The 27,741-nt window shown below is 64.5% G+C and overlaps 1 protein-coding gene across 1 annotated transcript; it reads left to right on the plus strand.

Annotated features, from left to right (window-relative positions):
• Positions 1-4,678: 4,678 nt before the first annotated feature.
• On the plus strand, positions 4,679-27,533 carry MIER2 (MIER family member 2). Its single transcript, XM_058281115.1, has 14 exons — positions 4,679-4,714; positions 11,791-11,878; positions 12,936-13,075; positions 14,952-15,074; positions 15,565-15,688; positions 16,082-16,173; positions 17,154-17,223; positions 23,103-23,254; positions 23,499-23,580; positions 24,819-24,913; positions 25,144-25,268; positions 25,359-25,477; positions 25,958-26,369; positions 26,721-27,533. Exons 1-14 carry the CDS (start codon positions 4,706-4,708, stop codon positions 26,740-26,742), a joined length of 1,653 nt encoding a protein of 550 aa, XP_058137098.1. The 5' UTR covers positions 4,679-4,705; the 3' UTR covers positions 26,743-27,533.
• The last annotated feature ends 208 nt before the right edge of the window (positions 27,534-27,741 follow it).

Consider the following 27,741-nt stretch of genomic DNA (forward strand, 5'->3'; position numbering starts at 1 on the left):
TATATCTCTTCTTCACCCCTTCACTCTTAATTTGTGAAAACTTGATAAACTGGCAAGAAAAACTTGCAAGAGAAAGATTAGTGGGCTGAACCATCGGGATGCAACTGAGGCTTGTCGCCCCTGCCTGCCTGCATTCTTGATCGCCCCGTCCTCAGGACCACTGCTGGTCTAGGGGTTACCTGGAGGGAGGGATCTGAGCGCCCAGACTCCCAGTTCTTCTCCAGCCGTGGGCACTGTACTTGTTCCTTTACCATCACAACAGGGCACGGAAGTACCAAGAGACTCCCAAGTGGAGACACGTGCTCAACACTTCCCCAAACATTGTGTGCTTGCTCACATCGCCGGGCCTTTATCTTCCTGCCCCACTGCCAGGGGCTTCCTCTCTAGTGCTTCTTCCCCTCTTTAGGTCTCAGCTCAAGGCTCACTACTTTTAAAGAATTTTTTTTAAAGATTTATTTTTATTTATTATTTCTCTCCCCTTCCCCCTAGCCCTGGTTGTCTGTTCTCTGTGTCTATTTGCTGCATGTTCTTTGTCTGCTTCTGTTGTTGTCAGCGGCACGGGAATCTGTGTTTCTTTTTGTTGTGTTATCTTGTTGTGTCAGCTCTCCGTGTGTGTGCGGCGCCATTCCTGGGCAGGCTGCACTTTCTTTCGCGCTGGGCGGCTCTCCTTATGGGGTGCACTCCTTGCGCATGGGGCTCCCCTATGTGGGGGACACCCCTGTGTGGCACGGCACTCCTTGCGCGCATCAGCACTGCGCATGGGCCAGCTGCACATGGGTCAAGGAGGCCCGGGGTTTGAACTGTGAACCTCCCATGTGGTAGGTGGACGCCCTAACCACTGGGCCACGTCCGCTTCCCTAGGCTCACTACTTTTAATTTCCTAATTTTATTTCTCTTACTTTATATTTGGAAATAATTTCAAGTTTACAGAATAGTTCCAAGAATAACTGTAGTAAAAAAAATCCATATATCCTTTCCCAGACTCACGTTATTAACATTTTACCCCATTTGCTTTATCATTTGCTGTCCCCTTGTGTGCATGCATGCGTGCAGGTGTGTGTATGAGTATGCTCGTATATGCATGTAGGCATGTGTGTGTTGGTATGTGTATGCGTTGTATATAAATGTCTGTATATGTATGCATCTGTGTCTATGTATGTGTTTATGCGTACATGTGTGTATTTATATATATATATATTTCTGAACCCTTTGAGAGTAAGTTCCTACATCATGATACTTTACCTCTAAACACTTTGTTCGAATTTCCTAAGAATGAGGATATTCTTTCACATAACCACATAACAGTCATCAATTTCAGATAATAAAACATTGATGCAATCCTTTTGTCTGATCTGTCATCTGAATTCCAATTTTGTCAATTGAACCAATAATGTCCTTTGAAGCATCCCTCTCGGTGCAGGACCCCATCTAGGAAGAGATATTGCATTAAAAAAAAAAAGATTTATTTCCCCCCACCCCCATTGTTTGCGCTCGCTGTCTGCTCTCTGTGTCCATTCGCTGTGTGCTCTCTGCTTGTTTTCTCTTTAGGAAGCACCGGGAACCGAACTTGGGACCTCCCATGTGGGAGAGAGGTGCTCAATTGCTTGTGCCACCTCCACTCCCTGCTTTCTTGTGTCTCTCATTGTGTTTCCTTTTTTTTTTTGAAATTTATTTATTTTTCCCATCCCTACCCTACTGTTTTTGCTGTGTCCATTTGCTGTGTGATCTTCTGTATCTATTTCTCTTTTTGTCTTCTCTTCTCATCTTTCTCCTCTAGGATTCTTGGGGATTCGATCCTGGGGACCTCTGATGGGGAGAGAGGCTCCCTGTCAGCTGTGCCACCTCAGCTCCTGGTCTCTGCTGTGCTTTACACTGACTCTCCCCCTTGTCTCTCTTTTGTTATGTCATTATCTTGCTGCATGACTCACGTGCGCAGGCAGTGGCTCACCACGCGGGCACTCACTTGGGCACTTGACTCACCATGTGTGCACTCACACGGGCACTCAGCTTGCCACATGGGCACTGGCTCGCTGCGCAGGCATGCTTTCTCTGAGGAGGCCTCAGGGATCGAACGTGGGTTCTCCCGTATGGTAGGTGGAGGTTCTATCACTTGAGCCACAACTATTTCCCTCTGTTTCCTTTGTGTCTCCTTGTTGCATCATCTTGTTGTGTCAGCTTGCCGTGCCTGCCCATTGCACCGGCTTGCTGTCTTGCTCCTCTTGTCTAGGAGGCACTGGAAACTGAACCCAGGACCTCCCATGTGGTAGGCAGGAGCTCTATTGCTTGAGCCACATCTGCTTCCCCAGACATTGCGTTTAGGTGCCATGTCTGTACGGCACTCATATTTTTGAAGAATTCAGTCCCCTTTTTGTTTCACAGAATGGTCTCTATTTTGAGTTTGTCTGATGCTCCCTCATGTATCGATATTGGTCCTTATTCCAGGACCACAGCTGGAGGCACACGAGATCCATTTCCCACTCTCTAGAGATGTTGGCCAAGAGGTGGCCCAATTTCTCCACCGTGACCAGCGATCACTGCGGACACTTCACGGCCGTGCAAAACCCTGCTCTCCACCTAAATCCACACGCTGCATGTGGGCTGGGCTCTTGCTGGGGCTCTCTGCTGAGCCTTTCGGGTTGACAGGCTGGCCAGGCCCTGCTCCTGGGTTCCCACTGCTTGTTAAGATGCAGCTCTCACCCCCACTCCCAGCTGTGGGCAGCACAGGGCGCATGCGGATTGGCTGAACCAAATGTTCCTAGTGTCAGTAAGGCTTCCTGATCACAGGGGCCTGCACCCCCAACTCAAACGATGGAAGCCCAAACAAGGGGTGGGGGCTCCGGGGAAGACTTTCAAGAGTGATTCCTCCCTTTTGTGCGTGGAGAATTCTGCGGGCTTGGATAGTGCTTCTGTATCAAGTGTCAAGCTTGATGCTTCTCAGTCTGTTTTTTTTTTTTTTTTTAAAGATTTATTTTTATTTATTTAATTCCCCTCCCCTCTCCCGGTTGTCTGTTTTCTGTGTCTTTCTGCTGTGTCTTGTTTCTTTGTCCGCTCCTGTTGTCGTCAGCAGCACGGGAAGTGTGGGCGGCGCCATTCCTCGGCAGGCTGCTCCCTCCTTCGCGCTGGGCGGCTCTCCTTATGGGTGCACTCCTTGCGCATGGGGCTTCCCTACGCGGGGGACACCCCTGTGTGGCACGGCACTCCTTGCGCGCATCAGCACTGCACATGGGCTAGCTCCACACGGGTCAAGGAGGCCCGGGGCTTGAACCGCGGGCCTCCCATGTGGTAGACGGACGCCCTAACCACTGGGCCAAAGTCCGTTTCCCTCAGTCTCTTAATTCTGTAAACTGGGCAAGGTTTTGAGGCTCTCCTTTGGGGAAGCGTCCTTCGGCCTCATGTGGATCCAACCTTTATTTCTTTTGCTACAGAAACGGAGCAAACGCCTTGTTGGCTGCCGCTGCCTTGGCCCTGGCTGCAGCGCGACGCACTGACCATCCCCACGGCTCTCTGTGTGTCCTCCTGGCCACCCCTTCCCCTGGACGGTCATTATTTGGTTGCTCCCCTCTGGCTGCAGTCTGGCCTCTTCTAGTCTGGGAGCCTATCGCCCTGTTGCCAGCAGGGGACCAGTTCTGTGACAGCGTCTACTCCCAGTCCAGGTCGAGGAGGAACGCCCCACGAGGCCGCATCTGCTCTCGTTGACCTTTTGGTGGGACGTCCTGCAGGACATAGCTGGCTGAGGATTTTGTGGCCTTATCCACTCCACCATGCCACTTCTGAACGGGACTTGAGTCTCAGTGCTCAATCCCATTTTACCCGATCTTGGTAGGAACCACCATCCGCTCTGTTCAAGCCGGAAAGTGCCCTTCACTCCTGCAGTGGGGTTAAGTGTGCCTCCCCAGCTTTCTCTGCTCTCTGCAAGTTGCCTCCACCCTCCCTCTTCCCTTCTTCTCTCCACCTTCTGCCTCTATGTGCCACATCACTTACGGGTCTGAAAGGCGACACGTGCCGAATCCCTGACCCCCAGGCCTGCTCTGAGCTTGGTGAGGGCAGATGCTAGGACTGCCCCGTTCAAAGCCCGCGCCTAGCCAGAAGGAGACACGCCAGCGTCCCGTCAGCACTTAATCGCAGAGCTCAAGAACGAGTCTCAGCTTCAGAGCCAAACGGCCCTTTTGGATCCACGTCTTGCCCACCGCCCAGCACTTGGCTGGCCTGGTGGGGGGCACCCCTTCCTCAAAGCTCACTCTAAGGCCGCCTTTTCTCGCCTTCCACACTGAGCAAAAGTGCGGAAAGTTTCCGATTTCTCCATTCTGGCTCTGCCGCTTGGGCGCTCGTCACGCTGGACCTGTCTGCTCATCTGCGGGCGTGCGGACAGCGCGCAGCCCGGCGTGGCGAGGCCCCAGCGGGCCGCGTGCTGCGTGCCAGCTGCGGGATCTGTTACCAGAATTTTTATTATCGACAACCCGCGCCTCCGAAGGCCGAGGCCGAGGCCAGGGTCCACCCGCGCGCAGGGGACCGCGCGAGCCCCGCGCCCGGCCTCGGGCCACGCGCACCTGCGCACCTGCGCGCCTGCGCGCCGCGCACCTACTACGCGCCGGCCCGGGCCCCGCCCCGCCCGCGCCGGCCCCGCCCCCTGGCGCCGCGGCCAATGAGCGCGCGGCCCCGCATCCGGGGCTCCGGCGCGGCCACCGCCTCCCGCGCACACACGGCCATGGCGGAGGTGAGTGAGCGGCCGGGGGAGCCCCCGCCCCGGGCGCCCGCGCCGCGCCTCCCGGCTCGGCCGCGCCGGGCCCCGCGCGCGCAGACCCTCGCTGCGGGCCGTGCGCCGCGCGGGGCGGGCCCCGGGGGCAGGGGCTCCGGCGGCGGCCGCCCCCGGCCCTGGGCCGCGCGCCCCCCCAAGGCTGCCACATCGCGGGCTGCAGTGCGCGTGCGCGGCGGCGGCGGCGGCGGGGGCGGGGGCGCGGGCCGGGGAGGCTTCCCGCCGCCCGGGCACTTTCAAACTTGGCCGAGTGCGGTGGTCGCGGCCGGCGGGCGTCCAGGGCGGGCCCCCCAGCCCGCGGCCGCCGCGCGCGCCCCACGCCTCGCGGAGCGGCGCGCCCTTTGCAGACCGCGGGTGGGATTTGACGCCCGGACCCAGGGTCGCCCGGGCGCGCATCTGGCTTGGGGGGCCCGGCGGGGTCGGGCCCGGCGGGGTAGGGCCCGGGGCAGGGGCCACAGCGGGGATGGGCCCGGGCAGGTCGATGCCGGGTCGTTCGCCTTGGTGCCGGTCGCCGGCTTGTCCACCTGTGCTGGAATGCCCGGGGCCAGACAGATTTCGGAATTCAGAATCTTTCCGATTCGAGCTGGGTGGAGCTCGGGCAAGTAAGGAAAGTGCTTGAGCTATCTGGGACGGAAAGACAAATAGTTTCCTAGCGGGTCAGGCCAGAACTGGAGGAAGCCGGGCTCTGCGAGCCCTTGGCGCCCCTCTCCAGCGGCGTGGAGACGGCGAGGCGGGAGCCGCGCCTGTGGAGGCCTCACGATCCTCGTCCTGTCCTGACTCGCAGCAAGCGCACCAGCCCCCGGCCGGCCCCTGGGAGGCGGAAGTCACTGCTGATGGTGGGCCGGCCACCGGTCCTGGTCCTCGGCTGATGGGTGGGGCCCAGGTCCCCACAGGGACTGGGGCAGGCGTGGCCCAGCAGCTTTGTGGGGAGCCTGGCCCTGGAGATCCCACTGGGTCTCGTGCCAGTAGGCGCAGGGTGCTTGGGCTTCGCGGAGGGTGGGGCCAGCTCATCCCTCCCAGAGAGGGTGCTGGGGTCACTCTCCCTTCTCAGGGCATTAGGGAAACAGGCTGGGGCAGTGGCGGGCAGGGGTGTGGGGGGCGTGTCTGTGTGGGGGGCGTGGGACTCCTGGGCAGCTCACCCGGCTGGCCAGACGCCCCCCGGGGAGCACCCCCCTCGAGGCTGCTGGCCCTGCTGGACTTCATGGGGGCCACGCGCCCCATTTCCCCTGCTCTTCGGTTTGAGAGAATTTGGGGAAAGTGTGTCCGTGAGGCGCCCTGCGGGTCTGGGTGGCTGAGCAGATGCTGCCTCCCCAGGAAGCTGCCCTCATCCGGGAGACCGGCGAGAGTGCAGCTGCAGGGTGCGCTGCCTTCTGGGCGGTGCGGGCCACGACCCTGTCCGAGTGGCGCCTGTGCGACCTGGGGCAGCTTGGCTGTCCCCCTGGAGCCTGGGCTCCCTGTCTCTGAGGCAGGAAGTTCACGGCGGGCCCCCGGAGCTAGGAGGTCCTGCCGGGGCGCTGGTGAACCTCAAGGGGTTGCCGGGACCCACCTGGTCTTGCTGATAAACACGGCCCCTTGTCCGCCAGTTGCCAGTGGTCAGCATCAGCTGCTCCGTGATCCTCGCCAGTCTGAGGGTTGTTGGTGAGGAAGGGGATGCTGCACACGTCCTCGTGGGAACTGGTTATCTTCAAAGCCCCAGTGCTCGATCCTCCTCCGTCTTCAGTGTCCTTCGGATCAAGCATGACCCCTCGCCACAACCCAGGCCATGGTGTGCACCCCTGGCCTCGCCCCCACTAGTCTCCTCCCCTGGCCTCGCCCCCACTAGTCTCCCTCCCCCCTGCCTCCTACTAGGCTCACTCCCCACCCCCCAGCCTTGCCCCCACTAATCTCCCCCCCCCGGCCTCGCCCCCACTAGTCTTCCCCCCCGTCCCCCCCACTAGTCTCACTCCCCCCTGGCCTCACCCCCCACTCGTTTCACTCACCCCTGGCCTTGCCCCCCACTAGTTCCCTCCCCCCAGTTCCCCCCAAGTCTTCCTCTCCCCCCACTAGTCTTCCCACCCCCTGGCCTCACCGCCCACTAGTCTCAAATCTCCCCACTGGCCTTGCCCCCCACCCCTGCTGGCCTCCCCTTCCCCTTTTCTTGTACACTCTGCCCTGTGGGCCTTGGCTGCCCTCAGATGTCCTCCTCTGGCCCCCACCCCCATGCCCCTGCCCGCCTGCTCAGTGCCGTCCTCGTCTGCCAGTTGGTTGCCTGGTCCTGGACTAGGTCCGTAGCTTCCTGGGGGTGGGGCAGGCGGGTCCTGCTCCCCTGGTCAGCTCCTGGGCAACTGGGCCCACTCCCGCACTGGCTGAGCAGTGCCGGTCGTTGTTGGTCACAGGAGTGGAGAGCTGGGGCGGCCCGGGGGGCCGTGGGCAGGTAGCAGGGCCAGGTCCGGCCTCCGGAGGAGGTTGTTGTGGTCCTGTCGCTGCGTTGTGAGTCGCTGCGATGCTCAGCAGTTGTTCCACCGCGCTCTTCCGTGGCGCTGAGGGCTGACCAGGCCTCTTGCCGCTTCTTGCTCAGGCCCTTCTGTGGTTGCTGGTCTCCTCTTGCAGCGCTCGGAAAGCCCGGGAGGAACCACGTCACCTTGACGACCCTCCGCCAAGGGCACAGGCCCGGCCAGAGTGCGGGCGGGGATAGTCTGTTCCTCCTCCTGCCTGGGCAGAGCTTCCTTGGCCTCGAGACCCCGTGAGCTGGAGACGGGGGCGTTCGGAACCGGTGGACGCAGCCCCTGCTCTGGAGTCGTGCTGTTCACTGGGCGTGGACCCAGAAGTCGAGTGTTGGTGGGGAGGGAGAGGACCCCAGAGCCTGGGTCCTCGGTCAGCTCTCGGGCCTGGGGCCCTTGGGAGCAGCCCCCTGGCTCCCTTTGGCGGCTCTCCTGCCGCCCCAGCCTTCCCCAGCTGGCCCCTCTGTCTCGGGCCAGGTCCTCGGCCCCGGTCGCCCTGCGGCCACAGTGCACGTGGAGCCTGCGTCCAGTGTGAGGCGCCCTGGGGCCCTGGCTTCCCTCCTGGCTCCCAGGACCTGTGGTTGCAGGAGACAGAAAGCCAGCTCTGGCCTCGCCGGGAGGGGCAGCCTTGGACCCGGGCGCCTGGAAGCTGGGCCGCCCAGGCACGCGGCCCCGGAGTTTCGTCTGTCGTCTCCACCCCCTCCAGGTCCTAGCGTGGATTCTCCATGTTGGCCGCGAGGCCGCCCGCTGTGTGTGGCCGTATGTGAGTCGAGTCGCCGAGTGGGCAGCCTGTGGGCTGGTGGTGGCTGCCCTGTCCTGGAAGGAGGTTTTGGGGTGTCGGGAGCTCAACTGGCCACGCCACCTCCCTGCCACACCCTGAGCAGCAGGCGGGGTGGCCCGGGCTCCGGGCACTGCGTGCTCGGCCTGCTGGCTCCCGGTGCGCGGCCTCTCTGTCCTCTGTGGCCCAGGCCACTGGGGCCTGTCGCTTCTGCGTGGGACCTTCAGAGCCCTGACGTCACACCTCCAGCGTGGACGGGCCGCTCCGGCCCGCTGGAGTCCCTGCTCCGGGACACAGCGGGCTGCAGTGGGGCTTGAGGCGCAGGACCCGGGCCAGTGGCCGCTGTGCGGCCCTGCGGGTGCGTGGCTGACCTGGCCTCTGCCCGTTTCCTTGTTTCCTTTGTGGCAGAACAACCACGTCGGCTCTTGAGGACCTGGCGAGGAAATCAGTGTGGAGGTTCCTAATGCACTTTGCTTCCAAACCTTTAGTTTTTAGGCACAAATTTAACCTGAGTACAATTGTTCTTTCTTTTTGGTAACAGCTTCGCGATACTAATGTATTGCGCAGTTCACCCATTTAAAGTGCACAGCTAACTTTTGTTAGGATATTCACAGATTCGTGGAAGCACTACCACTGCCTATCAATTTTAGAACATTTTTGTTCACCTAAAAGGAAACCCCGTACCCCGTACCCCCGACCCTGACAAAGTGGCAGCCACTTTGTCCCTCTAGATTGGGCTCTTCCGGGCTTTTATCAGAAAAAGAGCAAGACCGCACGTGGCCTTCGTGTCCAGCTTCTCTCACTTAACCTGTCCCGAGGGTTTTTCCACTCTGTAGTGCATGTTGGTGCTTTGTTCTTCTTTAAGGTCAAGTGTTACTGTGCTGTGTGGATGTGTCATGTTCATCTGTTCATCATTTGATGGGCATCTCCGTTTCCACTTTTTTGCTTTGTGGATTGCTGTAATATTTGAATGTATTTTGTGTTTACCATTCTTTTGGGTCTCTTCCTGGGAGTGGAATTGGATTGAACTTTTTGAGGAATGGCCACACTGCTTTCCCAGGCAGCTGTGCCGTTACATCCCCTCAGGCCGTCAGAAGGTTCTGGTTTCTCCTGTTCTTGCCCATTCCTATGACCCTCTGCCATTCGGAGCCACCGGTGGGTGTGGGGTGGAAGCCGTGGGCGTGGGGTGGAAGCTGTGGGCGTGGGGTGGAAGCTGCCCCGTGTGCGTGGGGTGGAAACTGTGGGCGTGGGGTGGGAGCCGCCCTGTGGGCGTGGGGTGGAAGCTGCCCCGTGGGTGTGGGGTGGAAGCTGTGGGCGTGGGGTGGGAGCCGCCCCGTGGGTGTGGGGTGGGAGCCATGGGCGTGGGGTGGGAGCCGCCCCGTGGGTGTGGGGTGGAAGCTGTGGGCGTGGGGGGGAGCCGCTCCGTGGGCGTGGGGTGGAAGCTATGGGCATGGGGTGGAAGCTCCTCCGTTCTCGTTTGTGTCTCCCGGTGGCCTAGATGTGAGCGTCTTCCCAGGTGCTTGCCGGCTGCTCCTGTGGCTTGTTCGGGGCCCTTTGCCCACTTTTTGGCTGGATTATCTTTACCTTGGTGTTGTAGGCATTCTTTATAGATTTTGGTTATTAGGCACTTATCAGGTAAATGATTTATAAATGTTTTCTTCCATTGTTTGGCTTGTTTATCCATTTTCCTAGTAGTATCTTTTGAGATTAGTTTTGGTGACGTCCAGTTTATTTCTTCAGTTGTTTTTGCTGTTAGTGTTGTAAAACTATTTCCAAATATAAGATCAGAAAGATATATCCTTATGTTTTCTTCCAACAGTTTTATAGTTTAGCTCTTAAATTTAGGTCTTTGGTCCATGTGCTTTTGTGTATGGTGTGAGGTAGGGATCCGTCTTTTTTGCATGTGGATGTCCAGTTGTTCTCGTCTTTGCTGAAGAAGCTACTCATTTGCCGTCGGATTGTTTTGGAAATTCACTTGATTGTAAGCGGCGGGTTATTTCTGGACTCAGTCCTGTTCCCTGGTGTGTGTGTGTCTGTGAGCATTATACCAGTGCTGTGTTTCTTGATTGCTGTAAGCTTTGTGGCAAGCTTTGAGATTGGGAATCGCTCTCCAGCGTTTCCTGCTTCTCAAGCGTTTCAACACTCTGGGGGCCTTGGGTTTCCACAAGAGCCCCTGCAGAGCGGGCGGCCGGTGCTCTGCTCGAGGTCGTGTCTGTCGGGACGCGCTGGGAGCACTGCGCCTTAGTCGGCACTGCAGAACCCTCTGGCCTGGACCCGGGAGGCCCCTCTTTCACGGAGAGCTGCTTCAGTTTCTTTCAGTGCCGTTTGGTCCAGTCCAGTGTTGGGAGCAGTGCTGAGGCAGGCCATGCTGAGTGTCCTGTCAGTGTGGGTTTCTCAAAGAAATTCCTTTTTGTCCTAGTTTGTTCAGTGTTTTTAATCACAAAAGGGCATCGGATGTTGTTCGGTGCTGTTTCTGCATGTTGAGACGATCGTGTGGTTTTTTGTTTTATTTTTCTAAAGACTTATTTCTCTCCTCCCCTCATTGTCTGTGCTTGGTCTCTGCTCTCTGTGTCTGCTCGTTGTGTGCTCTCTGTGTCTGCTCGTCATCTTCAGCAGATACCAGGAACTGAACCTGGGACCTCCCGTGTGGTAGGCGGGAGCCCACCTGCTTGAGCCACGTCTGCTCCCTTCCTGTCTTACTGACACAGTGTATTTCATTGGGGTAACGTGTACTCTGGAGCGAGCATCCTGCTTGGTCGTGCTTTGCAGTTCTTTCTCTGTGTCGTTGGATTTGGCTCACAGCATTTGCAGAGGATTTCACGCCCCTGCGAGCCACTTGTCTGTAATTCCACTGTGGGTGAACTTCCCAGCGTGTGTGGTGGTGCTTCCCGCCCTCCTGTTTAAGAATCGAGGCACAGCGCGCACAGCGCCGAACGCCCACATTCAGAGCGGGCGGTGCTCTGGGGTTGCCGCAGCCACGGGTCGTGCCTGGCTGGACCCTGCCTTCGCCCCTGAGCCCACCCAGCCCTGCTCCTGCCCCGTGGATCTGCCTGTTTGGGGTGTTTTGCACAGATGGGGCCGCGCCTTCCGCTGACACCAGTTTTTAAGTATGTGTGCCACGTGCGCCAGTTACGCTCTTTCCACGCTGAGCGCTGTCCAGTTGTGTGGGCGGGTCTTTTCCATTGTCAGTGGACGCCCACCTGGACGGTTTCCAGTATTTGGCAACTTCAGGTCTTGTTGCGGCGGCCATTCGTGCCCGAGTCTGCGCGATGCCGGCTGTGGCTCTCCCTGGCCGTTCCCAGGCGTGGACTGTGAGGTCGTGGTGGCCTGTGCGTGGTCTGTGGAGGTGCTGCCAGGACTGGCCGGAGCAGCAGCGGCTGTGGGAAGGCGTGTGCCTGGGCGGCCTCTGCCCTGGTCCTTGAGCCCGGCCCGGTGCCCAGCGCGGCCCACTGTCTCTGTCCTGCCCCAGTGGTGACCGCTGCCCCGGGCCTGCCGTGTGCGGGCCGATCACCACCACCCTGTTCCCGCCCCCAGCGGGTGAGGGCAGAGTGATGGGTGGGGCTGCTCGGGGCCCTGACGCCTGCGTCCACCGCGGCAGCTTGGCTGTTGGGGAGCGGCACCCTGTGCCCCCCTTGACCGCACGCTCGTCCACCATGGCAGCTTGGCTGTTGGGGGGCGGCGCCCAGTGCCCCCCGACTGCACGCTCGTCCACTGCGGCAGCTTGGCTGTTGGGGGCCCGCGCCCTGTGTCCCCCTGACTGCACGCTCTCTTCCCCGCAGGCCTCGGAGGGGAGGCAGAGCCCTGGCGTGGCCGCCGGCCTCGCCCACAGCCTGTGCCCCAGGGAGCCGGGCGTGCCGACGACAGCAGGTACCGTCCCTCGCCGCTCGGGCAGGGTGAGCCTGGGGTGCCCAGCCCCCTCCTCAGAGCCCAGGGAGCCCAGCGGGGGGCCCGGGGGAGGAGGACCTGCCTGGAGCTGGCCACCCCGAAAGGAGTCGAGGGTCCAGCCCCCGCCCTCCCCCCGTGGTGCGCGCTCCCGTGCTCACCGGCCTCGGAGCCGCGGAGCAGTGAGCCTGGGGGCTCCCCTGCGGCCCCCAGGACGAGGAGCGAGAGGCTGTTGAGGGCCGGGGGTGGGCCGCTGGGCCCACCCTGCCGCGGGGTTCTGTGCCAGCAGGACCCTCCGTGCCTGCAGGGGGTGTGAGCCCCCAGCTCTGGCCCCCACCGTGCTTCCCCGCCACCCCAGCTGGGATGCTGAGCTCCAGCTGTTTCCTTTTCCTGTTGTTTTTAATTTTAAATTTGACTTAGTGAAGACCTGTCACGAAGAGAAACTGCAACAAACACAGTCTTCTGCTTTTGGGAAAACCCGAAATCTGTTCGCACCACACATGAGGCCTCACACGGGATGTGGGTTCTTGGCGCCGTGGCGTGCCGGCTGGAGGAGGGACCTGCGTGGGCCGAGGCCCCCCACCCCCCCCACCCGTCCCCTCGGCAGCCGCAGCAGGAGGGCGCCCTCCCCTCCCCCCCCCACGGGGCTGCCCGCGAGCCTCACTGCCCCGGGACGGCTCATCCTTCCCGCGCGGTGTGCTCTCCCTGAGACCAGGCGGTCCTGTGGGAGCCACAGCCAGGCCCCAGGACGGGGTGCAGCGAGACGCCTGGGGCCACGGCTGGTGGCGGCCCTTGTCAGGGTCCACGTGTGGGCCGACCTGCTGGCTCCGCACGCGTGCTCCCGCACACTCCCACGCACTCCCACTCCCGCACGCACTCACGCACTCCCACGCATGCACTCAGGCATGCACTCGCATGCCACGCACTCCCACTCGCGCCTCGCGCACTGACGCGCACTCACACTCACGCACTGACGCGCACGCAGCGCTCAGCAGTCAGGCCCTGGCGGCCAAGGCGCTCATGTCACCGGTGTCGCCCGCAGTGGTGTCCATGGGCTCTGCTGACCACCGGCTCAACCTCGCCGAGATCCTGTCCCAGAACTACGGCGTCCGGGAGGAGCGCGAGGCCGCGAGGGGGCCCGAGAAGCCGCAGGAGGAGCCGGAGAAGGACTTCCTGACCCAGGTGCTGCCCAGCGCGTCCAGGGCTGGGCGTGGGCCGCGGGCTCGGCCGGGGGCTGTCCACTCACAGCCTGCGCACCGGGGCTCGGACCGCACTGCTGCCTTGACCGAGGCAGACGTTGACTGCTCAGTTACAGTTCGTCTCAGAGCGACACGAGCCCCTTAGTGGGTAGTAGAAGTAACCCGTTTTTATAAAAATGGGAAAACCATATTTTCCAATACAAAAAGCAACTTGGAGAGGACAGTGGCGTTTTCCACGTTTGCAAATCTCTTTGAACACAGGGTAGGGAGGCTCCGGCTCTCGTTCGTTAAGCTAGACGTTCATCTGTTGTGGTGTTTTGATTTGGTTCAAGAATGGACTTCCAGCCTCCCACAGATCTGTCGTTGGAGAGGGAGGTTGTGGTCGCCGCCGGCGCGCTGCAGATGGTGGTCCCGCGAAGGGTGCTCGGGGAGCGGAGCCTCAGCTTTGTTTGTTCCCAGTTTTTAAAAAATCGAGTCAGTTGATTGGTCCATATTAATAAAGCTTACGGGCGCGGCCCTTCCCGCACGTGCGCCTGAGGCGGGGGCGCGTCGGCAGCGATGTGGGACTCAGGAGCTGGCTCGGGTCACAGCGTCAGCAAGCCCGTGTTTGCTGTCACTGCACTGCGCTCATCAGAAAGGTCTTAAGGCGGGACGACGTCGGGCTCAGGGCATCAGACGCGGCTTTTCCAAAAGTATGGTTTTGGTAACGGCTTAATCATGGCAACAGGTACCGTTTTCTTTGATGGAACAGGCCACCCTTCTTTCATTTTTGAGAAGATGTCTGGGTGGTTGTAGCTTTCCCATTAGCCATCCTTAGAGGTGAAATGCAGTTTCAGGACACGAGCAGAGCAGCCACTCACCCCACGGCACTGTCACAGAGACTGCCACAGAGAAAACCAGAGAAAAGACATCTGCTCAGGCTGAGGCACGAGACACAGCTTAGGAAAGGTGCTCTTGAAGGACTGGCGTCTTTTTAACTCTGGGGGCAGCGAGGAGGACAGCCGCGGCTGGGCCCTCTGGGGCTGCGAGTTGTGCCACGGCGCGGTGTCGGTGTGGCGGGGAGTGGAGCGGTGGCGTGTGTTAGGAAGAGGTCTCGGGGGTTTTGGACCACTCAGGAATCGTGCTAGGCAATCGCCCCCTTCCCCAACAAACCCACAATTAGAAACCCTTACGAGCTGCGACAGGCGCGTTGGCGTCTTCCACCGCGGGTCCTGCTTAGCTGCCCCGAGGAAGGGGGTTCCCTGTGGGCTTGAGGCCCCCGGCATGAGGGCTGCGCAGGGATTGGGGTGGAGGGGAGGCAAGCGCTGGGGGCTCGAGAGAAGGAGCTGTCCAGGAGCAGACAGGACGCGCAGGGCCGGGTGAGCGTGGCTGGGGCTCTGGCTGTGGCGGCAGAGGCTTGCAGGAGGGCAGGAACGGTGGCCCGACAGGGGCCCAGGGACGAGGGGAGTGGCTGCGTCTGCTCCTGTGCCGCGGCCCTGGTCACGTTCCTGTTGCCTGTCGCAGCGTGATGGCTGGGGGCCCCAGGACAGCGGTAGCTAGCTGGCGGCAGACTGACAGCTTATGTCCGCCAAGCACCTGTTCCTCAGTCCCCAGTTGCTTCTTAAAGCCAGCTGTGGGTGCTGGATCTCATCAGGTGCCTTTTCTGTGGGTGTCGAGGCGACGAGCTTTTCCTCTCGGCTGGTGCTGTGATGAGCGTGGATAGATTCCCAGCTGTCGTGCCTTCCCTGCTTTCCTGGAGCTCAGCGCGCGGCCTTGGGGTGTGGCCTGGCTGAGCGCCTCGTCGCTGAGTCCTGGGGTGGGGGCCTGGCCCCCAGGAGGGGAGCAGGGCCCGGGCCCCCCTGACGGCCGTCCTCCTCCAGGGCGGCGACATGCCCCTGGACGAGCTGCTGGCCCTGTATGGCTACGAGGCGTCCGACCCCATCTCAGAGCAGGAGGGCGAGGGCAGCGGCGCACCACCCCTGCCGGACATGACCCTGGACAAGGTGAGGGGTCTCCAGGGCCGGCCGCAGTGCAGAAGTGCCCTTGCCAGCAGCGTGCGCCTGCGGGGTCAGGGAGGGGAGGCCGGCCCACAGGCCCCCGTTCGCCCGTGCCCCAGGCGTGAGCAAGGCAGCCGCCACGACGACTGCAGGGGGCAGGCTGGGGTCCAGGGACCCTGGCCACTGGCCGCTGGTGCCTCTGGTTTGGGTGATGGAGGGGCAGGCAGAGACCTTCCAAGGGAGAAACACAGTGGGCAGGGACAGGCGCCGGGGCTGGGGGGCGACTGCGGAGGCTTGGACCTGGACGCACACGCGGAGGCCAGTGTGGGCTCGGGCCCACTGCCCCTCCTCCCGGGGCCTCAGCTTCCCCGTCTGCAAAGCAGGGCCCACGGGGCGCCCCGGGGTGTGCGTGCCATCTTTGTGTTTGTTGTGTTGGTGTCGTCTTGAGGTTATTATAACAAACCTCAAAATGTTCTTTATTTCTTGTTGTTAAAAGGAACAAATAGCGAAGGATTTGCTTTCAGGGGAAGAAGAGGAAGAGACGCAGTCATCAGCCGACGACCTCACGCCGTCCGTGACCTCCCGGGAGGCCTCGGTGCTTCTCCCCAGCCAGAGCAGAGGTGGGTGTCCCCGTTCTCCTTGCGCAGGTGCAGGGCGTGCGGCGGCAGAGGTGTGTGCAGGAGCCCGGGGCACGCCCTGGGCTTGGTCTGAACCACCGTCAGGCGGCGTCCTCCGCTTGGCCTGGCCAGGGAGCCGGCGCCCTTGGCGGGACAGGACACCCGGTGCAGAGTGGCTTAGACGAGGAGGCTTGAGCTGGTCCTGACGTCCAGGGGCACCGTCCTCGGACCCTGTCCTCGCCACGCGGTGGGCCTTCCCCGGGGCGGGGGGCGGACAGCTGGACCCCGGGCAGGGAGGCCTTCCCTCGAGGTGCCTGCCCCCCGGGGTCCAGAGGCCCCGAGGAAGGGCGGGCTCTCCCGCGAGGTGCCTCGACTTACAGGCCTCCCTTCCCAAAGCCCGTCTCCTGGCCGACGGCGGCGGCGAGCCCGGCTCCTCTGCCTCCTCCGACACCGAGGAAGACTCGCTTCCCGCCAACAAATGTAAGAAGGTGCGTGGCTCTGCCGGCCTGGGCCCTTGGGCCGGGCGGGGGCTGCGCATCCCGCGGCAGCCACCCCGACGCCGGCCCGTCCCTTCCTGGGAGGGGCCCCGAGTGCCCGTCCTCCAGCCCGGCGGGCGTGCGGGTCCTGGCCTGGGGCAGCGGGGCCGGGTCGGGAGACCAGCTCGTCCTGCGGCGCTGCGCGGGGCAGGCTGCGCGGGGCAGGCAGCGGGCGGAGGCGGGTGCTTGGTGTGGCTCACACAGGCACTCCTGTGCACGCTGACGTGCACTCACGTGCTCACACGGGCACGCTCACACGCACTCAACACAGGCACGCTCACGTGCTCACACGGGCTCATGGGCACGCTCACACGCACTCAACACAGGCACGCTCACGTGCTCACACGGGCTCACGGGGCACGCTGACACGCACTCAACACAGGCACGCTCACGTGCTCACACGTGCTCACACGGGCACGCTCATGTGCTCACACGTGCTCACACGGGCACTCAGGCACACTCGTGCTCACAGGCATTCTCACGTGCACTCACGCTCACATGGGCACACTCACGGCTCACAGGCATTCTCGTGCACTCATGTGCTCACACGGGCACACTCATGTGCTTACACATGCTCACACAAGGCATGCCCATGCACAAACACATGCTCTGCACTCACGCTTACGTACACAGACAGGTGTGCACACGTGTTCACGTAGGTTCAGACATGCAGATGGTCACACGTATGCACACGTGCACACAGACGCTCACACCTGCGCGCTCAGGCTCAGGCATGCTCGGTCTCGTGCTCTCTGCGTGCTCGCTCATGCACATGTGCACACGTATGTGCTCACGTCCACACACACCCTGACCTGCTCACGCCCCTCCAGCCATCAGGACACAACCTGCCGTGGCTGGGTGGGTGCGCAGGTGTACCCCGGGCCGGCCGGCCGCCCCCTCGGTCCCTTACTCCCCGGCCTTGGCCTTTGCAGGAGATCATGGTTGGGCCCCAGTTCCAAGCTGACCTCAGCAGCCTGCATTTGAACAGACACGGCGAGAAGAGTAAGTGGGGTGGGCGGGGGGCGAGCTGGGGGCCTCTCTGGCCTTCGTGCATGGCTTGCTGGGTGTCGGCCGGTCCCAGTTCCAGGTCCCGGGAGAGAACCGAGGGGCTTCGGTGCCCGGTGCACAGCCAAGCTCACAGCGTGGAGGGCAGGCTCCTGGCTCGAGGCTCCGTGCTCCTGCACCTGCCTGGCCTGGTCCACACCGTCCTTGGTGCCCCGACCTCCCGGCCTAGCTCCCGGCTCCCACTCCCCTTATCCAGGCCCCACAGCAAGGGGCCTTCCAGCACGGTCAGGCCTCACACCCTTCTGACTTGGTGTCCGTCTCTCCCACCAGAGTTTAGATCCGGGTCTCCACTGGCCTTTGGAGGTAGAAGTTTTTCCTCCACTTCCCGGCAAAAAAATGTTTGTTGGCTTGGGTCTCATCCTCCTGGCCCCCACGCCCCCGGCACTCCCAGCTCAGGAAGCCATTGAAACATGATTCAGGCACAGGGAGTGGGGTGGGACGGACAGACAGAAGTACTGAGCTCCTCGGCAAAGAGGTGAAGGCCTCCCGGGGCTGGGGGCTGGACGTGGGTGGGTGCCGTGTTTTCTCATCTGTGGGGGGCTGGACGTGGGTGGGTGCCGTATTCTCTCAGCTGTGGGGGGCTGGACGTGGGTGCCGTGTGTTCTCAGCTGTGGGGGCTGGACGTGGGTGGGTGCCGTGTGTTCTCAGCTGTGGGGGGCTGGACGTGGGTGGGTGCCGTGTGTTAGCTGTGGGGGCTGGACGTGGGTGGGTGCCGTGTTCTCTCAGCTGTGGGGGCTGGACGTGGGTGGGTGCCGTGTTTTCTCAGCTGTGGGGGGCTGGATGTGGGTGGGTGCCGTGTTCTCTCAGCTGTGGGGGCTGGATGTGGGTGGGTGCCGTGTTTTCTCAGCTGTGGGGGCTGGACGTGGGTGGGTGCCGTGTTCTCTCAGCTGTGGGGGCTGGGCGTGGGTGCCGTGTTCTCTCAGCTGTGGGGGCTGGGCGTGGGTGCCGTGTTTTGTCAGCTGTGGGGGCTGGACGTGGGTGCCGTGTTCTCTCAGCTGTGGGGGCTGGGCGTGGGTGCCGTGTTCTCTCAGCTGTGGGGGCTGGACGTGGGTGCCGTGTTCTCTCAGCTGTGGGGGCTGGACGTGGGTGGGTGCCGTGTGTTCTCAGCTGTGGGGGCTGGGCGTGGGTGCCGTGTTCTCTCAGCTGTGGGGGCTGGGCGTGGGTGCCGTGTGTTCTCAGCTGTGGGGGCTGGATGTGGGTGGGTGCCGTGTTCTCTCAGCTGTGGGGGCTGGACGTGGGTGCCGTGTTCTCTCAGCTGTGGGGGCTGGGCGTGGGTGGGTGCCGTGTTTTCTCAGCTGTGGGGGCTGGACGTGGGTGGGTGCCGTGTTTTGTCAGCTGTGGGGGCTGGACGTGGGTGCCGTGTTCTCTCAGCTGTGGGGGCTGGGCGTGGGTGCCGTGTTCTCTCAGCTGTGGGGGCTGGACGTGGGTGCCGTGTTCTCTCAGCTGTGGGGGCTGGACGTGGGTGGGTGCCGTGTGTTCTCAGCTGTGGGGGCTGGGCGTGGGTGCCGTGTTCTCTCAGCTGTGGGGGCTGGGCGTGGGTGCCGTGTGTTCTCAGCTGTGGGGGCTGGATGTGGGTGGGTGCCGTGTTCTCTCAGCTGTGGGGGCTGGACGTGGGTGCCGTGTTCTCTCAGCTGTGGGGGCTGGACGTGGGTGCCGTGTTCTCTCAGCTGTGGGGGCTGGACGTGGGTGGGTGCCGTGTGTTCTCAGCTGTGGGGGCTGGACGTGGGTGCCATGTTCTCTCAGCTGTGGGGGCTGGGCGTGGGTGCCGTGTTCTCTCAGCTGTGGGGGCTGGACGTGGGTGGGTGCCGTGTTTTGTCAGCTGTGGGGGCTGGACGTGGGTGCCGTGTTCTCTCAGCTGTGGGGGCTGGACGTGGGTGCCGTGTTCTCTCAGCTGTGGGGGCTGGACGTGGGTGGGTGCCGTGTTTTGTCAGCTGTGGGGGCTGGGCGTGGGTGCCGTGTTCTCTCAGCTGTGGGGGCTGGACGTGGGTGGGTGCCGTGTGTTCTCAGCTGTGGGGGCTGGACGTGGGTGCCGTGTTCTCTCAGCTGTGGGGGCTGGACGTGGGTGGGTGCCGTGTGTTCTCAGCTGTGGGGGCTGGGCGTGGGTGCCGTGTTCTCTCAGCTGTGGGGGCTGGGCGTGGGTGCCGTGTGTTCTCAGCTGTGGGGGGCTGGGCGTGGGTGGGTGCCGTGTTCTCTCAGCTGTGGGGGCTGGACGTGGGTGCCATGTTCTCTCAGCTGTGGGGGCTGGACGTGGGTGCCGTGTTCTCTCAGCTGTGGGGGCTGGACGTGGGTGGGTGCCGTGTTTTGTCAGCTGTGGGGGCTGGGCGTGGGTGCCGTGTTCTCTCAGCTGTGGGGGCTGGACGTGGGTGGGTGCCGTGTGTTCTCAGCTGTGGGGGCTGGACGTGGGTGCCGTGTTCTCTCAGCTGTGGGGGCTGGACGTGGGTGGGTGCCGTGTGTTCTCAGCTGTGGGGGCTGGGCGTGGGTGCCGTGTTCTCTCAGCTGTGGGGGCTGGGCGTGGGTGCCGTGTGTTCTCAGCTGTGGGGGGCTGGGCGTGGGTGGGTGCCGTGTTCTCTCAGCTGTGGGGGCTGGGCGTGGGTACCGTGTGTTCTCAGCTGTGGGGGCCGGAGCAGAGGGACAGGTGGTGCCCAGGACCCTCCCCCAGAAAGAGGCTCTCTAGCTGCTCTCTGAGGTGCTTGAGTGTCCTCTCGATTACGGCCTCCTCCCCCAGCCTGTCCTCCACAACCCTGCCCTGCAGAAGAGCCAGGCGAGAGCCAGGCGACACCAGGGCACGTTTCCGAGGTTAGATCCCGTCTCCTTGTGTCGCGCTCCCGTCTCCTTGTGTCGCGCGCTCTCCCCTTGTATGGGCGTGTCTCCCTTCTACAGTTCCATTCTGTTACGGGCGTTCCCATAGGTGGGTCCAGGTGTTCTGGCGTGCGTCTTTCAGGAGGCACGTGCTTGTTACTCGCTCCGATCGGGAGGCTCGGGTAGACAGGCTCGGCTCGCGGTTCCCCACGACAGCCTGGAGGATGGGGGTGGGCTCGTGCTCGGCTCGCGGTTCCCCACGACAGCCTGGAGGATGGGGGTGGGCTCGTGCTCGGCTCGCGGTTCCCCACCAGCAGCCCCCTGGAGTCCAGTTGCTCCACCTCCTTGTCAGCACTTGGTGATGTCCATTTGGCTTTAGCCGTTCTGGTGGGTGAGGTGTGGTGTCATCGTGGCTTTCATCTGCATTTCCTTGATGAGACACGCTTTCCATGTACTTGTTGGTCCCTTGGATGTTGTCTTGTGAAGTGCTTGTTCACAAACTTTCCCTGTTTTTAAGGTATCTGCTCTTTAACGGTTAACGTAAGTGCATGACTTTAAACGTTAGGCTCCTAAGTTGGAGTTTTTCTGTTTCCTTTTGTATTGATTACCCTAGTGATGATGACATGCATTTCTTTTTTTTGAGGTACCGTGGGCCGGAGATTGAGCCTGGGACCTTGTGGGAAACCGCCGCTAAGCCCTGGGCCACACTGGCGTCCCTGAGTTGGTTTTTTAATTTGTTTTGCTCTTCTGTTAGTTTTTTAAGAGGCACCAGAAACCAAAGCTGGGACCTCCCATGTGGCAAGCAGGCTCTCAACTGACTGAGCCCTTCGGCTTCCCATATGCACCCTTGACTTTATCACATCTCACGATATTTCTTGTTTGGTTTTTCAGGAGGTGCTGGGGGTTGAACCCAGAACCTTGTGCGTGTGAAGCAGGCACTCAGCCCCTCGAGCTGCACCTGTTCCGCATGTTCTGTGTTAAGGTAGTGCTTTCCAGCTCTCCACCTCGCACGAGCCTTAAGGCAGGTGGACTCAGGTGGCCTTCCTCCTGCCTTGGTGCCGGTACTTCTCTGTCAACTTTAGTGAAACATTCCTAAATCATATAGTCCATTGAAAGCGTACACTTGGTGGCGTTTGTGATAAGACTCGTGCCTTCATTATTTCAGTCAAAATTAGAGTATTTTCATGATTCCAAAATCCGGGTCGTTTGTATCAGCGAGTGCTGCTCATCTGCGGGCGGTGCTCGGGGAGCCCTCTGTCCCCGCCAGCGCCACACGCCGTTCTGCTGGAGGGGGATGCTGCTGGGTCTGTGCACCTGCGAGAGTTAATCCTGTGCTGGCTTTTTCAAGTTCCCGGGCTGGCGGGTTCTTTTCTCCCAGCGTGCTGCTTGCTGCCGCGTGTGCAGCCCTCGTGTCCTTGGGAGGCCCTGTGCTTTCAGGGCTCCCCCGCCCCTGGCAGCGGGTGCCGTGGGGACCTCTGCCTTTCCTGGGCTCCCTGGGTCTCGGTGGCCTTCGTCGGCGCGTGCGGTCCTCAGCTGCCGTCCTTCAGACCTCGGGTCTGCTTCCCCGTGCTCAGCCCGTGTGGCCGAGTGACCCCGCCGCGCTCCGCCAGCCGTTCTTTCCAGCCGCCTTTTCCCCGGGCTTCGGTGGGTTTTCTCTTGGACACTTGGAGCGTCCCGTCCTGCCCTCTGCGCACTGTCCAGTGGGCTCCTGGAGTCAGTCGTGCTCTCCAGGCCTGGAGCGGTTGGTCCTTGTGCGTAGACGGTGGCTGCTGAGGCTCTGGCTCTTCGCCCATTCGTTTGCCTCTCGGCCTCCTGGGCGCCTTGGTGCGTCCTGGGCTCGTTGGCTCGCCCTGGGCGCCTTAGCTCGCCCTGGGCGCCTTAGCTCGCCCTTGCGCCTTAGCTCGCCCTTGCGCCTTAGCTCGCCCTTGCGCCTTAGCTCGCCCTTGCGCCTTAGCTCGCCCTGGGCGCCTTAGCTCGCCCTTGCGCCTTAGCTCGCCCTTGCGCCTTAGCTCGCCCTGGGCGCCTTAGCTCGTCCTTGCGCCTTAGCTCGTCCTTGCGCGTTAGCTCGTCCTTGCGCCTTAACTCGTCCTTGCGCGTTACCTCGCCCTGGGCGCCTTATCTCGGTTACTTTGAAGCCCTGGTCTCCTCACCCGACGCCCAGCGCATCTCTTGGTCTTCTCGCCTTATCTCGGTTACTTTGAAGCCCTGGTCTCCTCACCCGACGCCCAGCGCATCTCTTGGTCTTCTGTCGTCAGACCTTGTTCTCTCACTCTCCCGCCTCTTCACGCCAGGGCTACAGGTGAGGTTCCCTCCAGGCAGGGGCCTCTCCCCATCTGGGGGCTCAGCTGTGGAAGTGGGGGTGGGGAGAGGCTGCCGCTCGCTCGAGTGGCCGGTGGCGCCGCCTGGTAGGCGTCTTCTGTGCCGGCTCCCGGCGGTGGAGACTGTGCAGTGCGGAGCAGTTCTCCCGAGCCCGCCTCTCTCTCCTTGAGCGGGCACCGTGCTCTGTGGGTCTGGTCTGGTTTGCGCTCCGGGGTCGTGGGGTGCTGACTGGATCCCCAGCTGCAGGCTGCCCTGGTCCCCCACGCTAAGGGCGATGGCCTCCAAGTGCACTTCCTGGCCCCGCCCTCCGGACGCTGCTCCCCTGCGCAGGCGGGCTTCCTCCCGCAGCGGCGCACGCCCTGGGACCGCAGTGGCTGCAGAGGCACCTGGCTGTGCCGCCGGGCTGTGGTCCCGCCCGGGCTGTGCCGGCCCAGCGTCCAGGCTCCCGCTCGCGGCCCCTCCCCAGGCCACGGCTGGAAGCCCCTCCCCGGGCTGGGCAGCGGTTGCCCTCAGCGCTGCCTCCTGGCCCTTTGGCTCCGGTGCCCGCTCGCTGCGTGGCCGCGTGTTCTCACTCCCAGCACAGCTTCCACTGCCTTGTGCTCAGTGGCCTGACCTGGGCCAGGTGCTGGGCGCGGGGGCGGTCAGAGCTGGAGGCGGTGCTGCCCCCGTAACGCGCCCTGCGCCTCTGCCTCCCACAGTCTACGAGAACGAGGACCAGCTTCTCTGGGACCCCAACATCCTCCCCGAGAGGGAGGTGGAGGAGTTCCTGTTCCGGGCCGTGACGCGCAGGTGGGACGAGATGGCCGGGTCCCAGCTCCCGCTCGGAGAGGCGGTCAAGGACAGCGAGCAGGTGGGGGCTGCGGGGCCTCTGGGCAGGCCGGGCAGCAGGGCGGGAGTGGGCAGGCTGGGGACGTGGGGCCCGGAGGGGCACCCAGGGCCGGCCTGGCGGCTGCCCCGCAGTACAGGTCCAAACGCCGCCTGCCGTGCGTCCAGCGGCCAGCCAGCAGCCCGAAGTAACCCCTGCAGTCAGCGTGGGGGTCGGGGAGGCCCCACGGCGGCCTGGGGGCAGGCGGGAGACAAGCGCCTCCCCCCAGGCACTCTATGAGCTGGTGAAGTGCAACTTCCACGCCGAGGAGGCGCTGCGCAGGCTGCGGTTCAACGTGAAGGTGATTCGAGGTGAGGCCCGCCCCGTCCGTGCAGCCCCCGCCCCTGCCCCCTGCCCCCTGCTCCCTGGCCCCCTGCCCCCCTGGCCCCCTTCCCCCTGGCCCCCCGGTCCCCCGGCCCCCGACCCCTGCTCCCTGGCCCCCTGCCCCCCTGGCCCCCTGCCCCCCTGCCCCCCTGCCCCCCTGGTCCCCTGGCCCCCTGGTCCCCTGCCCCCCTGCCCCCCTGCCCCCCTGCCCCCCTGTCCCCCTGCCCCCCTGCCCCCTGCCCCCCTGCCCCCTGCCCTCCGCTCCCTGGCCCCCTGCCCCCCTGCCCCCCTGGTCCCCTGGCCCCCTGGTCCCCTGCCCCCCTGTCCCCCTGCCCCCCTGCCCCCCTGCCCCCCTGCCCCTCTGCCCCCTGCCCCCCTGCCCCTCTGCCCCCTGCCCTCCGCTCCCTGGCCCCTGCCCCCCTGGCCCCCTTCCCCCTGGCCCCCCAGCCCCCTGCCCCCCTGCCCCCCTGTCCCCCTGCCCCCCTGCCCCCCTGCCCCCTGGCCCCCTGGTCCCCTGCCCCCCTGCCCCCCTGCCCCCCGGCCTCCTTCCCCCTGGCCCCCCGGTCCCCTGGCCCCCCGGTCCCCCGGCCCCCGACCCCTGCCCCCCTGCCCCCCTGCCCCCCTGCTCCCTGGCCCCCTGCCCCCCGGCCCCCTTCCCCCTGGTCCCCCGGTCCCCCGGCCCCCGACCCCTGCCCCCTGCCCCCCTGCCCCCCTGCCCCCCTGCCCCTCTGCCCCTCTGCCCCCTGCCCTCCGCTCCCTGGCCCCCTGCCCCCCTGGCCCCCTGGCTTCCTGGCCCCCTGCCCCCCGGCCCCCGACCCCTGCCCCCTGCCCCCTGCCCCCTGCCCCCTGCCCCCCTGGCCCCCTTCCCCCTGGCCCCCCGGTCCCCCGGCCCCCGACCCCTGCTCCCTGGCCCCCTGCCCCCTGGCCCCCTGCCCCCTGTCCCCCTGGCCCCCTGCCCCTCTGCCCCCTGCCCCCCTGGCCCCCTGGCCTCCTGGACCCCTGCCCCTCTGCCCCCTGCCCCCCTGCCCCTCTGCCCCCTGCCCCCCTGCCCCCCTGCTCCCTGCCCCCCTGCCCCCCTGCCCCCCTGCCCCTCTGCCCCCTGCCCCCCTGGCCCCCTGGCCTCCTGGACCCCTGCCCCTGGCCCCCGCCCCCGCCCTCCAGCCCCTGCCCCCCTGCCCCTGGCCCCCGCCCCCGCCCTCCAGCCCCTGCCCCTGGCCCCCTGCAGATGGGCTCTGTGCCTGGAGCGAGGAGGAGTGCAGGAACTTCGAGCATGGCTTCCGTGTGCACGGGAAGAACTTCCACCTGATCCAGGCCAACAAGGTGAGGGGCCTCCTGTCGGCCTCCTGTGAGCTGCGGACCCTGCTGCGGGCGCAGACGCTCGTGCGCTCCCCGGCGCAGACGTGCTCCTGCGCTTGCCCGGCCGTGGCTCCGCCCCCACCCCGTGCCCCTCCACGGCCACCAGGCCTGGCTCTGGTTGTGGATCGTGGGGCTGCGCCGGCTGGAGGGCTGTGCCGAGGCTGAGCCCGCTCACGGCGCACCGCCGCCCCCAGGTGCGCACGCGGTCTGTGGGCGAGTGCGTGGAGTACTACTACCTGTGGAAGAAGTCGGAGCGCCACGACTACTTCACCCAGCAGTCGCGCCTGGGCCGGCGGAAGTGCGTGCCGTCGGGAGCCACGTGCGTGCCGCCCCGCGAGGACGCCCTGGGCGGGCCCGGGCTCCTAGACCGCGTGCCCCCGTCCCGCCCCTCACCGTGCCGCCCCCACAGGGACACGGAGCAGGACCTGGACACCGGGGACCCCGATGCGCCCGGCCGCCCCCGTGCCTCGCCGCCGCCCCCCGCCGCCGGCAGCCCCCTGCGGGGCACCGCAGCAGGCCTGTGCACAGGTGGGTCAGGCGTCAGAGCCAAGCGCCCCGCGGGTTTCCATCGCCACCAGGGAGGCAGGGGGGACCCTGGGCTCCGGCCGCCCGTCCGGTGGTCGAGCCTGGTGCGGCTCCATGCCTCCACGCCTGGCGGTTCCCAGGCTCCGTCCCGAGGGCCCTGCAGGCTGGGGCTGGCGCCCCGTGGCGCGGCGGGCTTCTTCTCGCTTCGCCTGTGCGAGTGCCGCCTGTCGTTTGAGCCTGCCGTGGAAGGTGCTGCCCACGGCCCTCGCGGGGTGGTGTGTGCGGGCTCCGCGTTCCCGAGCCTCAGGTGTCGCCCGCCTACGGTGCAGCTCGTGCGCTCACTGGCCAGCACGCTCCCGAGGCCGTGTGGGCACAGCCCCGCGTGGAGGAGTAATGCCAGGGGCTGCTGGGGGCTGCTGGGGGCTGCTGGGGGCTGTGCCGGGCAGTGCAGGTGGCCCCCGCCCAGCACACTCTCCCCCACAGGCCCTGTGGGCGTGGACGGCGCGGCCCATCATGTCGGCGAGCCCGGGGTGGACGCCCATGACCGCCCCTCCTCCGAGCCAGGGCCCCGCCCCTTCCAGCAGCTGGACGGGCCTTCGGCTGTGCTCCTGCGGCGGCCCCCGGCCTTCTACCCGCCGGCCACAGCTGCCCCAGAGCCAGCCGCCAGTGCGCGGCTGGCTGTGGACTTCGCGCTGCCCGGCGCCCTCCCTGAGGAGCTGCCCCTCATCTCCGGCCGTGTGGATCTGAGCGGGGACCCCGAGGAGGCCGTGGCGCCTGCACAGGTGGCCTTGTCAGTCGCGGAGTTTGGACTCATCGGCATTGGGGACGTGAATCCTTTCTTGGCCGCCCACCCAGCCTGCCCTGCACCAGGGCTGCACGCGGAGCCCTTGTCACAGTGAGTGCCCCCCCCCACCCCCACGAGGCCCCGCCCCTGCCTCCGAGGCCCCGCCCCACCCCACCCTGCCGAGGCCCTGCCCCTGAAGCCCCGCCCCACCCAGGCCCCACCCCTGAAGCTCCGCCCCACCCAGGCCCCACCCACCCCACCCCCTCCCGTCGAGGCCCCCCCCAGGGCGGAGACGCAGGGACGTGGGCTGGGTGCCGCTGGCTCTGGTCTCCTCTGCCTTCCTCTTGGCTGGGCAGCACATCGGGTGCTCAAGGCCCAGGAGGAGTGCGCAGCCCCCGCCCCGCGCCTTCCCGGGCCGCGCGGGATGCCCTGGGAGCCACTGACAGCCCCGCTCCTCCACAGCTGTAACGTGATGACCTGCTGATCGCTGACCGCAGGGCCGCCCATGCCTGTTCCCAGCCTGGACTCGCGGCCTGCGCCCGGCCCGCCTGCGCCCGTCTTCCCGGCCTCCTCCTCACAGGCCGCGGCGGTGTCTGCTCGTCGACACTGAGGACGGGCTGGCCCAGCCTGCGCAGACCCGCCGGCCACCTGGCCTCCAGCCGCAGAGGCGAGGGAAGACGCCGTTGCCCCCAGCGGGGCAGGACCGCCCGTCCGCCGGCCACCAGCAGCCCCGGCCCTCGGCTCCCCGGCTGGTCCTCCACACCCTGGCGGGCGGGCGGCCGGAGGGCAGCTGCTACTCAGTGCCAAATCCCGGGGCACAGAGCCATATACCTCGCTGGCCCGCCCGCCCGCCCGCCCGCCACTTCAGGAAAAGCCGCACTTTAACCCGCCCCCGGCCGGCCGCCCGCGCAGCCCCGGCCCGCGAGGAGACAGCCGCCCGCTGCTGGGCCGCCCCTTCCCCTCGCTTGGTTCTGAGGCAGCGGCTCCAGGAGGACCGGCCCCTTCTGGGCTCCCCAGGGCCACGTGGCCCGCGCCGGCCGCGCAGGGCGTCCCTGCTGGATGCTCTCCAGCGTGGGGGCTGGGGTCCCTCTCCCCCCTTCCCCCCCCTCTTTTATTTATGTTTCTGTTTACAAGTCGGGGTGGCGTCCTCCGGGGGGTGGGTGGTTCCTGTGAGCCCCTCGCTCTGCAGGGCTGGACTCGACTCCCCTTGCCCCACCGAGGACCACACTGTGACGTGACCCCTTGCTTTTTATTTATTAAACTTGTTTGAGCCCATCGGTGCCTCGTGGTGGGCGGGCGGGGCTGCGGGACGCGCGGCCGACCTCCACGGGTCCTTGCTGGGGGCGCCCTGGGCCCCGCTGAGGCACGGGCCGACCAGCTTGCAAGGAGGGGCGCGTTGGGCGGCCGGGGCCAGCGGCCTCGCGGGGTGACACGAGAGCTGAAGCTGGGGGGGCGGGCTGCTTCCTGGAAGCTGGGATCAGAG

The sequence above is a fragment of the Dasypus novemcinctus genome, chromosome 19, assembly GCF_030445035.2.
Source record: "Dasypus novemcinctus isolate mDasNov1 chromosome 19, mDasNov1.1.hap2, whole genome shotgun sequence".
Classification (NCBI taxonomy): Eukaryota; Metazoa; Chordata; class Mammalia; order Cingulata; family Dasypodidae; genus Dasypus; species Dasypus novemcinctus.